The 16053-nt window shown below is 36.9% G+C and overlaps 1 protein-coding gene across 1 annotated transcript in view; it reads right to left on the reverse strand.

Moving 5' to 3' along the window:
- Nucleotides 1-1265: 1265 nt before the first annotated feature.
- Nucleotides 1266-16053, reverse strand: part of ADGRG2 (adhesion G protein-coupled receptor G2) — a 45732-nt gene continuing 30944 nt past the window's right edge. The window contains exons 14-26 of the mRNA XM_063127685.1: nt 14879-15065; nt 14031-14187; nt 12907-13050; nt 12682-12801; nt 11431-11482; nt 11225-11328; nt 9212-9336; nt 7508-7776; nt 6160-6259; nt 5257-5540; nt 4721-4822; nt 3220-3372; nt 1266-2313 (exon numbers count right to left, since the gene is read on the reverse strand). Of these exons, the coding sequence (XP_062983755.1) occupies nt 2129-2313; nt 3220-3372; nt 4721-4822; nt 5257-5540; nt 6160-6259; nt 7508-7776; nt 9212-9336; nt 11225-11328; nt 11431-11482; nt 12682-12801; nt 12907-13050; nt 14031-14187; nt 14879-15065 (1982 nt within the window). The 3' untranslated portion in view covers nt 1266-2128. The remainder of the gene's footprint in view (nt 2314-3219; nt 3373-4720; nt 4823-5256; nt 5541-6159; nt 6260-7507; nt 7777-9211; nt 9337-11224; nt 11329-11430; nt 11483-12681; nt 12802-12906; nt 13051-14030; nt 14188-14878; nt 15066-16053) is intronic.

A 16053-nucleotide genomic window follows, 5' to 3' on the forward strand; every position in this document is an offset into this window, starting at 1 on the left:
CATTCATACACAACTGCTCAATGTGCATAGAGCAATGGTTTAGCTGCTACTATCGAAACATATTCAAGATAGCTAGTGAAAATACACTAACTTTAAAAAAATACTGATAGTCGCACTATTCAGTTATTTCAGTTATTTATGGTAGGAGGCAATATAGATATCAACCGAATCATTTGGCTCAACTGGGGCTGCTTGCCAGCATTGGTCCCAATTCTTATAAATCTAAGGATCCCAACTGTATCCACCTTTTATACTGAAATATGAAGGCCATAGCATCTTATCACTACGTATCTGTATTAAGAGCATGCCGGATTGGTATGATCCACGTGTCCCAGTATTTTTTTCTCTGGGAATGGCCCGTGTGTTTTCCATCTATTTGAAGAGAGTGTTCCTAAGGCATTGTTAACACTCAGTGAATTAAGTTGAAGAGAGTGACAATATATAAGTTGTCATTAGGAAGACCTCCATCACTTGGCTGAGGCCATCTGTCATCTGGCTCCTCCTCTCCCTGATCTGTCATCCCTTAGTAGCTATTCCACCTGGCTGCAGCTGACGGAGAGTTGGGAGAGCAGGGCCCACTCATTTAGCTTGGCTGACAGACCAGCTGTCATTTGGCTCCTTCCCTCTTTCCATTCAAGCTGGTCATTATAAGAACAAACATGTTACTTTAAGAAATAGTGCCTGAGTATGCTTGTTTACCTTCCTCATCCTTTTTCCCCTTTTGTATCATGTCTATTAGATCGTAAGTGGCATAGACTGCCCTGTTTGTTTTCCCATTTGTACATTGCCCAGGTAACGTGGGTGTTTTTAAAAGTATAAATAACATCTTAAGTAGAAATTTACTTGTATTGAGCGAGACAAATTAAGGGTTGGGATGGACTCCCTTCTTTTGCAGGAAAATGCTGCTTGTCAAAATGACCTCAGGCCTTCCCCAACCCCTAAATGGGTTCCAAGTATGGCTGTCTTATGTGCAGATATGCCTGCTGCTGGAAATTTCCATGGCAGAAGTGAGTATCACAGTTTCTAGACATAAGCAAGGATGCCAAATTAATAACATTCACTTAAGTTAAATATAAAGGAACTGCAATTCCTCCCTGCCACTGCAGCTTTTGGCGTAAGAGGAGGCTGAGTCCTTGCCTTTGTCTCCAAAGTGGTAACGGGGGGGGGGGGGAAGGATTTCCCCTTTAGTTCATCCCTCTACCAAATCTCATGGGGTTCTCACTGTCAGAAGCTTGCATTTCAAGCCTCAACCCAAATTATTTTAATAACATAACACCAATCTAGAGAGAAATAGCAGTAGATTTACCTCTAACAATCTTAAACCTTTAGCTCTTTTTCTTCTCCCTTTCATACATGGCTCTGTGACAAGTAACCTAACTAAGCAGCAAGAAGTCATAGCTTCTATAGTCACAGAATTCCTATTTACAATTTGATGCCTTCCTAAATTGTACTTGACCTTTTAAAGTTATTTCATATACAATATATGTTCCGTATGTAAATACTTATAAAGTATTCCAAGTTAACTGAAATAATTAACTTTGTACAAATTTATAATTACATTAAAGCTTCAAAATTCTGCACAACTTTTTTTCTATACAAAGGAATATTAAATTTAATTTACAAAAAATAAATATAAAGTTATAGGATAATCAAGGGTAGATGTTGTTTTACCTATATACAATACTAAGTTGTCTGTGGCTACGTTCTGTTAAAAAGGAGGTACAGACATCAGCTATTATTATTTTAAAAGACAATTTAAGCATCTTTTTTCAAATTTTAGCTTGCAATTATCTATATTAATAGAACATTACTACATAATGTTTTGAGTTATTCCTAACTGTAAGCTGAACTTGCAAATGGATCTTTTAAAATCCTTCTTGTTTTAAAATCCATAACCAGCACTAATTAAGCTGGTTATGTTTTCCAGCCATAATGCTATGTCTAAAGTTCTTAATATTGCTGACATTAAAAGAAAAATACAAACTGTTTCACAATCTGTCAATCCAAGAATGCTTCTAGGCTTTCCTATTGTATATTAAATAGAGTCCTTTTTTGGTCTTCTCACATGTAAAACAGTTTAAATAAACTTATGAGTTACTCTGAAACCATGGGAATTTTTTAAAAAATGTCACATTGGTTCAATAAACTGCAGGGTCCCTTTCTTTGAAGTCCTTCTCAGTGAAATGCAAGATTTTTTATGGCATGTGTCATTGTTCTCTTGAAATATGAGCTGTTTTGCTGAGAAGTCAGGAAGTCGCACATCACCGTTCTGCACATTGAAAGAAACGCCATTCTTCTCACTAGAGATATTGCCTGAAGCATTAAAAAATGTTTGTTAGAACTCAGCAATGGCAAGTCACTGGCCCTCAGGATCAGTTCTCCCTTGGTGAACTCAGATCCAATTCAGAAGTTATATGTTCAGTATTGTAGGTGCCAAGAAGTTGAATCATGTGGGGACCCCTCTACGTAGGGTTTGTATAGCAGCATAATAATATGGGACACTGTCACATGGAAGTCACTCTGAAGCCAATTGAGAGTAGTATATAAATTGGCCCTAAGAAATGGCTCCTCATACAGGTTTTAGCCCCAGTAGTGAAACTTCTGAAAATGAGTGTTTCACCTCTGGTGAGGAGCAGTTTCATTTAAACAACTTCCCACAACTATCTGTTCTTTAGGAGTATGTAACCTCTGAAGCAGGCCTCAGAAAATAATATTTCAAGGATTCTTAACCTATGCATTCAAATTGAGTAAATTGTATGCAAAGATTTATCATTATTCTCTTTGCTTTTATCTAGTCACCATCTAGATTCTAGCAAGTAAGAGACAAAGTGTTGGATCAAAATGTAGTCATACTTAGAATACACACATTAAAAACTGTTGGATTTAAGTTAGCCATGGCTAATTTAAGTCACATTGATCCAAGTATGAGTAAGTCCTCAATTAACCCAGTGTAATCTAAGCAGACACCCGTTTTATTAAGTCAACTTCTGTTGGTCAATTTTGATATTTGTGAACATCACATTACTATGAACGGTTCACATTAAATACTAGAACAATTTATAAGTATGCTGCTAGCAGAACGCATAAAGTGCTTGTTTGAATACAAAACAGTTTTAACACTGATTATATATTTATAGGTAATAATTGTTTCTCTTATTGTGTTCAGCCACTTTAAATTAAAAAAAATAGCTTGAAAATTGAACATTTTAGCATACGTACCATTCCCATTTGCATGCACTGAATAATCGTTATTCATTAGCATTGATGTGGAATTAGTAGAGTTACTGTTTGATTGTAAAGAATGGGAAGAACTGGATACACCTTGGTTAACATTCTGCTTCTTTAAACCATTAGTAGCAGTTCTGCTCCAATCTGCAGTAAAATAAAGATGACAGAAAATTATGTACATGAAAGCTCAATTTGAAATACAATTAATGATGTAATTTAAACACAAATCTAATTTTAAAATCCCAATTTCATGTGGATTTGTAATTCAACATTTTGTGAATTTTGTAGAATTAACATTATTCGTTATTGTTTTTCAATGTCAAACTTTATAAATAAGGTCCTTCTGACTATAGGGTACTTTAGAAAATGTAGATTATCGATTTCACATTTTGAGTGAAAACAGAGCCCCTGTTTACATCTGCATACGTGTGTATTTGTGTATATAGCAAGTTCACATCTGCTGACCCTGGCCACGACACTCAGTGGAAGGTTTGAATGGTGTCTAAATGTGTACATTTGTAATCCATAGTCCCTATCTATGTGCAGTCAGAAAACCTGATAGTACATGTTTCCGATTGTGTGGAAGAAACTATGCATGTAAAACTAGTGTGGATGTAGCACTATGTTGACACAATGAGTCAACATAGAACTGAAGGTATGTTTCTATGGATGCTTTGCTACATAGAGTGGGTACTCAAGGGCCATTGTGGTACACTGAAAATCCACACCCTCTCTAAAGACTGGGTTGAAACTATAATCCCTCCCCATCCCAATGCAATGCCAAAGTTCTCTGATTTCATTAATAATCATGTTCATAAAACTGTTGCTTAATCTACTACAATTTTTATGGAATTCCCTGTCGCTGAAGGTCAGGCAGGCGCCAAATGTGTGGCAAAACATTGTTGTTCCAGGAAGCCTTCCCTTAATGACCAGCCACGGTTTATTTTGCACTTTTTTTCTTTTAAAATGTACTTTTAATGTGTTTTTATTCTATTTTATGAGCGGTATATAAATATTGTAAATAAATAAATAAATTTCAAGGCCAACTAACATTGGCTTTGATCAAAACTGTAGAACAGTTTCTGTGTTGGAGTATCTAAATTCAGCAACTTTGTGCAATTGTAAATTTCAATAATGAGAAGTCTATATCATTGGGGAAAGCTGGCTTTCACATATATTGGCAACCATGAAAATCATAAACTGGATGGGATTGAAGAAGCATGAGCATAACTCCGCTGCTGTAGCTGCCCTTTCCCAGCTACCTGCTCCCCGTTACACCCTCTGAAAAGCCACTTGTGAGTGTCGGGGAACCCTCTGATATAGCAAGGGATGGGAAGCATAGATGTACACACTGCAAGGGAGAATCAGCAGAATTGGGGGCTGCCCTGCTTAAGAACCAAAGTACTTTTTCCATTCAAGCAAGGGCATCTTTGATTCAGTAAACTATAACGGTATACTGCGTAGTTTTAAGTATAATCTTTTTAATATTCACCAGAATTTTCAGCCAGCCTGTATTTTCCACAACACAGGTATCTTCTCCACTGCTTGCGAACATTCTCCTTTGCTACACAGTAGAAGATAAAAATGAAAAATCCTGCAAAATAAAGTTACAAGTTTAAAGATGGCACTGAATTCTCTCCTGCATTTTGAGTCTGAGATTTTCTTATATTCTTAATATCCCTGGATCTATATATTTTATAATGTTTATTAAAGAATGCCTTTGATAGAATCTGCAAATTTACATTAACATATGTAACTAGTTTATAGGTACACAGACGTACTCCCTAATTACGATATCCTAATTGCAACACTGACACCGTGAAGCAATACTTTTAATTATTTTTCCATAATGTTTGCAAAAGGATAAACTATTATGCTGTCTTAAACACTGCAATAGTGAAATTCAGAACTAGTACATGGTTTCTTTAAGTGTATGATTTTTACAATAAAAAATGCTTTCTGTGTATTTCTAGAACTATTCAGTTCATTACACATTAATAAAAGTTACTTTTTTAAAAAAGTACATACCTTGTAAGGTGTTAAAGATCGCAAAAAGATACATAAATATAAGATTTACGGGACCCCATGCAAAAAAGGCAAATCCCCAAGTAATTCCCAATAAGAATGTAAGGCCAGCAACGCTCCTGAGATCTTGAATACTGGTTTTTCGCTGGGTACCAAGTTGCTTTTTCTTTTTTATTCTGCAAAGCTGAATTAGTACTACTATAAACATGCTGATATTCAATAAGAATATTATGCAGAAGTATCCAACAACAGTGATGTAAAAGATGATGTTATTGTTAATCCAGCAGCTAAAAAATACAACAACAAAAAAGATGAAAAGGAAGTATTGGTCAGTATCCTAAATATACTGAAAATTAAAATGCATAGGCTAACTCTATACACCATTCGAAGCTGTGCCCCAGACAACATCCCTCCATGCCACACAACAAAAAGGTACTCTCTGATCATGACTAGACTACAATTCTGATGAGGGCTTTACGCATCTATACCTTTATTGAAGCTGATGTTATTAGTGAGGCAAAAATTGCATTCACTGATTTAAAATAAGATGCTTAGTCAGATTTTCACTTGGTTTACTTTAACATTGTCTATGATTATCATTGTGATTTATCCTTTTTAGATTCACACACCTGCAGTAAAAAAAAATCTTTATGATACTCATTTTAAATTTGTTTTTATTTTCACACACACACACACACACACACACACACACACAGTTTTTCTTCTATAATTTTTTTCTTTCCAAAGCTATGCTTGGCACCTAACGCAGTCATATGTCTGGCATAGTTCTTTTTTTTTAAAAAAAGAAAAGCAGCATTACCAGGAACAAAAATTAATAATACTCATTCTCGTGTGTTACTGTTTAAACAAAATAATATTCTTAATATTTGCCTGTTTTTGACTTACAATTCATCAGATGAGCCATTGGGAAACTTTCCATATGATCCAGATCCATAGTTGTGTGGTGATATTGCCAATACAATGGCTACTATTACTGCTGGTACCCCTGAAAGATAAAAAGTTATCACATAGTTTGGGGAAAACAGAGAAAATGTGTGATTAAGCTACTAATGAGCTGGCAATGAGAACTGTTGGCTTGGATCCGTAGATGTCTTCCGCCAGCAGAAAGGCACTCATGCTTGCACAAGGCAGCCCAGTCAAATTCCTCCAATTTCCCATTCTGATGCAGCGCCTTTGTGTCCTATCCCACCAACCCTCAGGAATAGCGTTTGAGGTATATGCAGGAACTTTAGTGGAGGGGAGGAGTCAGGAAAGCCCTATTGTACAAGTCAAGTTTCCACTCAGCCTTCTTTAGATCCTATTCACTATATAACAATAACTATAATAAGCATTTACACAGTACATTTTTAAAGTTCAGAGCACTTCAGACTAATTGGCTGCATTCACACAAAATCCTAAGCCAGAACTGCCGATAATTCTGGATCATCCTTAACAAGCAGCATGTAGTGCTCCTTCATGGCTCATCCAAGCAAGAATGGCTAAAATGAGGGAAAATGTACCAGAGAGTTGAAGTTAACAGGTAATAAGCATTGGCCAGAAGTGGCTATCGTCCTAATCTGATGATTCTCGACCATACAGGCACAAAAATGGGACAGCAACTCAAGATTGTTTGCTTATTAATTACAGAGTAAATGTTTCTGATTTCTGGAGCCTAATGTGTAATAAAAACAAGTATTATAAGCAGTGAACATTCATATAATGAGCCCATTATTTAAAATGTCACCAAGCATCACTAGGATATACATATAATTATCTTATATCTTCCTTGCAACAAAACAGTGCAGTGGGTTAAGTGGAGAGATAGTAACTTGCTTAAGACTAGGTTGTGTCTCATAGCTGAAAGGTCTCCATAGATCCTGATCAATTTAAACACACTATTACAGCACATTGGGTTGGATCTAGACAGAGGCCATAGCTAGACCCAGGGGTCAAACCTGTTCATCTAGGTGACACACAGGGGATCCAGTGCTCAGGCAGGGGCGAACCTCGGATGATCCCAGGATAAACCTTAGGTCTAGCTGTGGCCTTAGTTATGATCAGAGTAGACCTTCTGAAATCAATGGGACTTAAGTTAGTCATGACTAAGTTGTCCCAGAGATTTCAGTGGGTCTACTCTAACCATGAATAAGTCTGGATCCAAAGCACTAGTTCTGTATGTAGATGGCCACTAAGCTAAGCAAATTAAAGAGGCATGTAATCCCCATTTAATAAATAAATAAAAAGATATACCTACCCCAGCCAACAATGCAGAATTTTAGGATGTATTTCCTAACATAGGTATTGAACACTTTGACAAGGGCAAGATACATGTGGAAGGCTTCAAGACCCATCCAAGTGAAAGAAACCAAAAGGAAATAATGAAGAAATACAGCAACTGAAATGCACAAGCTTCCAATCTTATACAGAGCAATCCAGGAATCCAGGAGGAAAACTAGGTTCAGCAGAAGTAATGCAACACAGAGCTGAATCAGGATTTTAGAAGGATAATCTCTCCGAATTTTCCTATAAAAGTAAATAAATTAAATACTATAAGTTGTCAGTTTTGTTGAATTTTATGTTTAAAAATCATAAACATTGATGCAGGCAATATTCATCGTGTCTTTATTTTATTTATGAATGGGCCGTTTGAAACACAAATTGAAACCTTTAACAAATGCAGTTCAAAGACCATATATGCAGGTGAATTATCTCTAGCTGAAATAGCAGTTAGCAAAAGTGTTCACATTACCATCATTTCCTATTTGCTCTGCTAAGCTGCATGAATGAAGTTTTCAGTCATAAGAAAATGTTTACACATTATGAAGGCTTGCATTTTAAACAGTTATGAAAGATAATACTAGAATTACTTATTTAGCAGCAAATCTTATATTAGCCTAAAATTGCAAAAAGTGGCAATTCTCTGAGATATCTGTAAATTCTAAAACAATAAGAAAGCCAAATGTAGTAAGAGCATTTAAAATGTGTACTTATCAGTAATGTATCAAGATTTTTTAGTATCAATAACAGTGAATAAGAATAGAAAAGAAAGAGGTTATAAAATAAATAAATACACTTTTGTTATATAATTAAAATTATGACTTTTTTTTTCCTTTTTGGAAAAACAAGACATACAGAACTATTGGAGATAATTGTTACAATCTTGGGCCTCTATGGAAGTACTGTGTCATCTATCTTTAATCAGATAAGCAGGAAGGTAAAAACACAATAGAAGATAAGTGGGAAGCAGGAACTGGTTGTGGGGAGAGGGGAGTTTTGTGTGTCAACTGGACAAGGAGTCAAATTACCAGGTGACATTGGTTGCGGTTTAGGGACAATATTTTGTATTCAAAGCAGTCCAGAATCACACTTTCCCAACCAGGTGCCCTCCAGATGTGTTGGACTGCAAATCCAATCAACATTTATCATGGCTGTGCTGGCTAGAGATTATGGGTGTTGTAGTTCAACACATCTGGAGGGCACCAGGTTGAGGAAGGGTGCCTCATGCCATGAGATGTGTAGAACCATTCCTTCATATATGTCACTCTCTGTTGAGATGAACATTCTGGGATACTGCAATTTTCTATTTTAAAAAAGGTATAACATTCTATTTGATATATTGCTCTTTACTAACATTTCTATTTCTATCTTTGACTTCCAGCTAAACAAAACTGTATTATAATCTAGGTTTGTTTTACCTTTTAGCTATTCTTTATCTGAAACTCTTTGCCAAGTAAAACAAAATGTTGATGTCCTTCAATTTGAAGAACTGAAGATTTCTATGTTTGCCGTCTAGCTAAACAAAACTGTATTATCATCTTTTTAGCCATTCTTTATCTGAAATTGTCTCTCAGGTAAAACAAATATTGATGTCCTCTGATGATGTCCTTCAATTTGATTATACCTACATTTTAGCCACTTAAATAACTAACATGATATAATTTAAATTGAGCATACTTACTCAAATGCAATATATGTAACAAGGGTAACAGAAAGAAAAATGGCTGAAAGGCCACAACCTATATAAGTGATGAAAGTTAGAATTAGCACTTGGATGGGGGATATAGCGATGTTTCTTGATAAATCCTGAAAAGGAAACAGAATTTTTTTAAAAATGAGAGAAGGAAATATGTATAAGCACGCAGCCTGTTTAAGTGATAAAACCAGAACAATCAACATTTCAGTTAAGTGTATAGCATTTCTACACGAACTATTTCTAAACAATGCTATATGTGTCTGTACTTTTAAGATATTATAACATCTGCTTTTGTTTTCCTGCCTTAAACTTTCTTGCCCAATCTGCATATTCATTCATTCATTACATTTTTATACCACCCATTAGTCAAAGCTCTCTGGGAGGTTTACAAGACATTCATATATTGATTACTGAAACTTAGATACACGCAAGCCATGTACATATGTACTTTGTCCTCAAGCCACCCCTTCCTTTCTCAGCATGCTGCAATTTAAGACTTCCTGGCTTAATAAACCATAATTCCATGTCAGATCCAAACTAGGAAACTATGGGTAGTATTCAATAGCGTCCCAGTGCTAATGATGTTGTGTTAGTGTAAACCAATGCTTGCACATTGTAACTGCAATGGGAAAACGTGGTGATCTGCTGCCAAATTTCAGCAGCAAATTGCCACTTACATTGCACAAGCATTGGTTTACACAAGCGCAATGTAATTGGTACTAGGAAGGGATATTGGAGAAATGCAAGATAGATTAAAATGAGTAAGAATTTCTTTGAATTCAACCCACAGATTCACCTGCAGAGTCTGTGGACTTTCAGGCCATTTTTAGCTTACCTGAAATTTATGGAAATTTATTCGTTGGAAAACAGATACACCATGGAAACATGCACCACTGATACATTGAAGGCTCTCAATGTCTACTAGCCCTGATAGTTGTGTGCTATCTCCAGTATTCAAGGCAGTAAGCCTGTGTGCACCATTTGCTGGGGAACATGGGTGGGAGGGTGCTGTTGCACCATGTCCTGCTTGTTGGTCCCTGGCCAATGGCTGGTCGGCCACTGTGTGAACAGAGAGCTGGACTAGATGGACCCTTGGTCTGATCCAGCAGGGCGCTTATGTTCTTATACCATGGAAACATATACAGTGTTATTGTTTTTAAATATATATATATATATGCAGCATTAAAAACAACAACATTTAATACATCTCTGATCTCTCTTCAACCTCCATGTAGCATTCTTTTTGTGTGTGCTCTGCTCATGGGAACTAAATTGAATGAGTGAAATATGCTAAATGTTACATAGTAAGGAAAATTACATAAATTGCAGCAAAACCTATACTAGAATGTTTTGCATATTTCCCCCCTCTTCCTCTAACAGCGGAAAGGACAGCAGAATGAACAGCACCTAACAATCCACACACAGAGAATGGATCCCACAAAATCTGTACATCCCTAGTGCAAAAACTGGGGCACCACTGGATACTACACAATGGCTACCAGAATTGAAATCAGCCTGGATCTTTAAAATACAATTTGAAGTTGATTTAATATCCTGGTTTCTTCCTATTCTGGTAACGCTAGTTTCTCAGTGTTGATATCAAGGGAAGCAATGTTAAATCAACCCAAGAAGTTTTCAACCACAGCATGCCGAGAAAGGAGGAGAGAGAGGGCAACGCAAGGGTGGAGTGTATGGGTGTGAGGTTTATTCAGACCTTGGTTTAATAAACTAAAATATGTACATCCAAACTGGGGGCCCATCTCTTTCTCCTATGCATTATCCTAGGATCTTGAGATTTTAGCCCGAAATTATTAGTGTTTAACCACAATCCAGTACTACAAGCAGAATTCAGAGAACCCTGAAATTAACTAAATCCCCCAGGGAGGGGGGAATCTTTTGACTTCACCCCTCCCTCCATGCCACAGAGCAAGCCATTTTCAAAACCTAGGGACATAAGGAGCTGCTATTCAGCTTTTGGTCATGTAGTACAAGTATTACCAGTAAAACTGCAAAACTTGTGAGGTGATTGCAGCTACAGACTGTTTCATTTTTTCGTCTTTCTTTAACTTCACAACCTTCAAAAGACCAGCCTCCTTGGCCACCTGTGAGAAATTAAAGGCTTCCATTAACAAAATAGAACTGGGGGGGAAATTAAACTACTATAAAGTTAATACAGGTAAAAAGGCATGACTATGCAGGCATACCATTTTTACTGAAGTCCCAAAAGGCACATCTGACAGTCAAATTCTCCTGCTTCAAGAGGAAAAATAAAACAATTTACATATCTTCATGTTACTTTGAAACTAAACCATGTTCCACATTAAAACTAAAAGTAACTTCTTGGTCTGATTTTAGAAAACAAACTGAAATCTTTGTAGAACGGCATCCGTTTATTATATTTTGGAATAATTATTGTGAGTTGGGAAGGGTGGATGCATATGTATTTGGATGTTCACTGAAAATGGATTGAAATGTCAATTAATTTTGATGCTTGTTTATTTTGAATAAAATATATTAATTTAAAAAATAGTTTTGCCTATAGATAATGTTTCATATACTGTACATATACATTATAGCCTTTCTTTGTCCGCTCCTCCAACTACTGTCGAATCCTCCCTTATCTCCCTCTTCTTCCTTTATCACCTCTGCGTTTCTTTTTGTTACTTTTTTTACCTTGCATATCTCATGTAAATTATAAGGTCTTTATGAAAAGACCATGTCATTTTTGTGTTCTTTAGTGCCAAGCACCAAGTATGTATTGACAAATAATAATCACAGCCAAAACTAAGGAGAATTTCTATTCCCTTTGACCAAAATTACTGCTAGGCTGGAATACCAAGGAGGCCTTTCGATCTTTGTTTTCCTTTTTGTTACTCATTGTCTCACAATTAGAGTAAGGACTTCAGTACCACAGTCACTAAAATAGTACATTTAACCAGCAGTGTCTGCACTGTAGGTTGTTTCTGACCTGGGATATCTGTACTGAAAACGCATAGAAACATAACATCCCTTAAACATCCTCCCAATCATGTGGACAAGGCTGACTGCATGTGGGTCTTTCTAACACAGAGCATGTATCTCTCTGGCAAGGTCTTCAGCCCATGGAAAAGATCCACATGTTCAGTTCTGCCCACGTTGCTTGGGTCATTTCGGTGCAGTTTCCAATTGTATGTGGTTCCTACCTGGCTGGAAGGATACTTAAACCCAGGTGAAAAGGCGCACGTTTTTCCACTTTAGCACAATGTACCAAGCATTAAGCCCCTTTTTGCAGCAAAGGCAAAATTTCCTTCCCCTTTGCCCCTCATGTTGATAAAAACATGGAATGCAAATATGGAAAATGCAGCTTCAATAGTCCCACTCTTAAAGATTTCCTAGACAGATTTAAGACAATAGGCAATAATAGAAAATTACTTTACCCCCACAGAATTCAGAATATGTGTGAATTCCATTTGTACCTGTTTAGTCTTGACATTTTGTAGTGTGACAGTAACATTTGTCTTCAAGTTGCTAATTGTGAGGTTTGCAACACTCGATGATATAACATGGCTGATCAGAGTTGCATTAAGTGAGGGATCCTGGAAAATATATAAGCACACACTCAATTTTTTGGATCAAAATGTTGCTAGAAATAATACACTACATGTTAAATTTCATATATGTTTTGAATGCATAAAAATTACTTGGAAGAGACTTGTCTTCTCAAAAAAGTTAAATATAATTCTTGAAGCCTGACGCTTATCTTCAGATGACAAATTTGTCATTATTGATGATGGAAGTGTAATGGCTCCAACGCTATTTGTAGGAGCTTGAGTTCCAAGAAAAACCTTTAAAAAAGGAGATAAAAGAATGTTACTTACAAAATAAAGAGACAACGGGAACCTAAGCACTGTACCATGTATAGTGTAGCCAGCAGCTGCAGTTACTAAAGGGCACCACAGAGCCTGATAAAAAACCTCATTTTTCAATTTTAAAAAATAAGCTACTACTCTGGCCTTCCACATCCTTTCCCATTCTGATTCAGATGGCCCTCTAACCCTCAGAAGCAACTTTTTGAGGTATAGATGGGAAGGTAGTACTGGTGAAAATTCAGTGCTCCAACTTCTATAAGGGGAAGTGCCTTCCTGTAATGCAAAGTCATCATTGGATACAACCCAATGAATGCTGGAATCCCTGAACATTACAGTTGTTGTTGTTTAAAAAAAAATCAATTGCTTACAATTATGAATTTAAGCACAATGCTTAATTTAGCACAATCCTAAAATAAGTCCATTGTTCTCAATGGGGCTTCTCTCTGAGTAGGTATGTATAGGATTGAACTGTTAACCCCCCCCCAAATGTGCAAAGCTGAATCTAAATCAATCACAGTTTTAAATTCTCATTTTCATTTTGTGTGTATCTGAATTTCAGACTTCAAACTCAAGCCATGGGTTATATTCAATGTAAGTCCTACTTAAAGTAGACCCATTGAAATGAATGGGGCTCAAGTTAGACTAACATTGGATACAACCCCATATGTTTTGATAGGGGGTTCAAAACAAGGGGAAAATAATTATTATTATTATTATTATTATTATTATTATTATTATTTATATAGCACCATCAATGTACATGGTGCTGTACAGAGTAAAACAGTAAATAGCAAGGCCCTGCCGCATAGGCTTACAATCTAATAAAGTCATAGTAAAACAATAAGGAGGGGAAGAGAATGCCAACAGGCACAGGGTAGGGTAAGCAGGCACAGGGTAGGGTAAAACTAACAGTATAACAGTATAACAGTATAATTAATAACAAAAAATGGGCTTACCTGAAGGTCTGAGGAATCTTTAACAGCAAAAGAAACACTGCTAAAGGAACTGCTATTGACTTTCAAGGCAGCTAGAGCCAAAGCAGGGGAAGTCAGGTTAATGGATTTTGTTGAGAAGTTCAATTTTAAGCCAATTGCATCCACTATTTTAATTATTCTATTAAGATAAAAAATACAGAAGATTACATTGTGCTATTCCATCTGTTAGAAAAAAAGTATAACCATTTCATGAAAAACTAGCTTCACTTGAATTGCTTTAAAACCTAGGTAAATTCCAGTGAAGATGAACCATTAATAATGAGAATTAGGTCTTAAGCTCAATTTTGTTGAGTAAAAATGCAATATTTCTTTATCTAGGCTTTTAATCCATTTCACCTCAGAAGTCTCAGGAGAAGTCCAACATTTTGAAACCTATATCAAATTACTTTGGGGTGGACGCCAATGTTATACAAGTGGATGTCCAGTTGCACAATGGGCCTTTCTTCCTCTCTCCTTCCCCCTGTGCAGCCCTTCCCACACCTACAGATCTGTTCTAGAGGATCTTGCAACAGTCTAGAGCAGATTTTGAAGGCACACAGGGTGCTGCAGGGAGAATTGCCTTCTCCCAGTTCTGGCAATGGAAGCAGTTCCATCCGTGGTAGAAAAAATGAATTGGATTTCAACATTAGTTGGCTTCCAAAAAAGACCCTCAACTCATACGGGGCAACAAAATGTTTGTCTCAGTAAAAAGATTTTATAAAAGAAACGAAATATAAAATTATGGCTGATAGTACGGGAACCACAAACAACAAATTAAACCCTACCAGGATGAGAAGCACAAATGTTCCTTAAATTAAAAAGAGACGTACCTTTTAGAGCTTTTAGATATTTGTGAATGGGGCATGTTTAGGAGCTCACTAACGGTGTCCAGCATTGACCTGCCAAGGGCTGGGGTTATTGTTTCTGAAGTCAAGTTGCCCTCTAGCTGAGAAACTATGTTATCAACATTTTGGGCATGAGTACTGATGATAGCAGTATGACTATGGTGTGGTGGTTCTGCAAGAAATGGACGGGGAAAAGTAACATGTTACCTGAACATAAGGGTGTAAAACAAGAAAATGAAGCATTATTTTGAAAGTAGCTGATTTTGGTCTTAGTGCTTCAAGTGGTTTCAGTAAATGATTAAGCTGTCATGGAATTCATATTTCATATTTTATCAGTAAATCCCATGCCCAGTTACATGGAAGTAAACCCAATGAACTCAATGGGGCTTAGTTCTGAGTAGACATGCATAGGATTCTATGCATAGTATCTTAAACATAAGATAAATGCTCACCCAGTTCTAGTGGATTAAAAGATCTTATGACATCAATTTCAAGGTACATCTGCACAGGACTTCCTCGTCTTCCCAATTCCATGGTTTAGCACCAGGCTAAACTTTTGGGAGAAGTCATGCACTAATGGATATGATGTGACATGAGAAAAAGCCATGCCCTAATTGTACCTTGGCTAAGTGGGGTTAGTGCCCTCTGAGGTGACTGATCAGTAAGAAGACAACACAGGATGAGAATGTGACATGTATTACTTCTATGAATCAGCAGCACTGGATATGTACATGTAGTCCTTTGAAAATGACCTGTATGCTTTCCCTGTATTTATGACAGTCTTTTGAATTCCTTCCCTTGGCTCACATGAGGGCTTGATTCACACGTGCAATTTGTGGCATAGGAATTGTGGCAGCCAGTGAGAAAGTTCACCGGGTGAAACCATTGGTCGTCACAGCACAGCAACAGACAATGATGGAGATATCCCACCAGGTGGGTTACTGAAGCAAATGCCTGGTTGCTGAGTGGATAGCGTCCCCTTGCTGATGCCAGTGGCTGATGCCCACACTGGAGCACCTATCCACTTGATGATTGTGCACTTGCACAGTAGTGTCTGAACTCTGACCCTGGTGTCAAAAGGGATTCTTATCACCATGCAATGGACACCAATGGATTTACCCTAGCAAACTACACCAGCTTTCCATATGAAGCAAAGGTTG

This window comes from Elgaria multicarinata, chromosome 5 (assembly GCF_023053635.1).
Source record: "Elgaria multicarinata webbii isolate HBS135686 ecotype San Diego chromosome 5, rElgMul1.1.pri, whole genome shotgun sequence".
In the NCBI taxonomy this organism is placed as follows: Eukaryota; Metazoa; Chordata; class Lepidosauria; order Squamata; family Anguidae; genus Elgaria; species Elgaria multicarinata.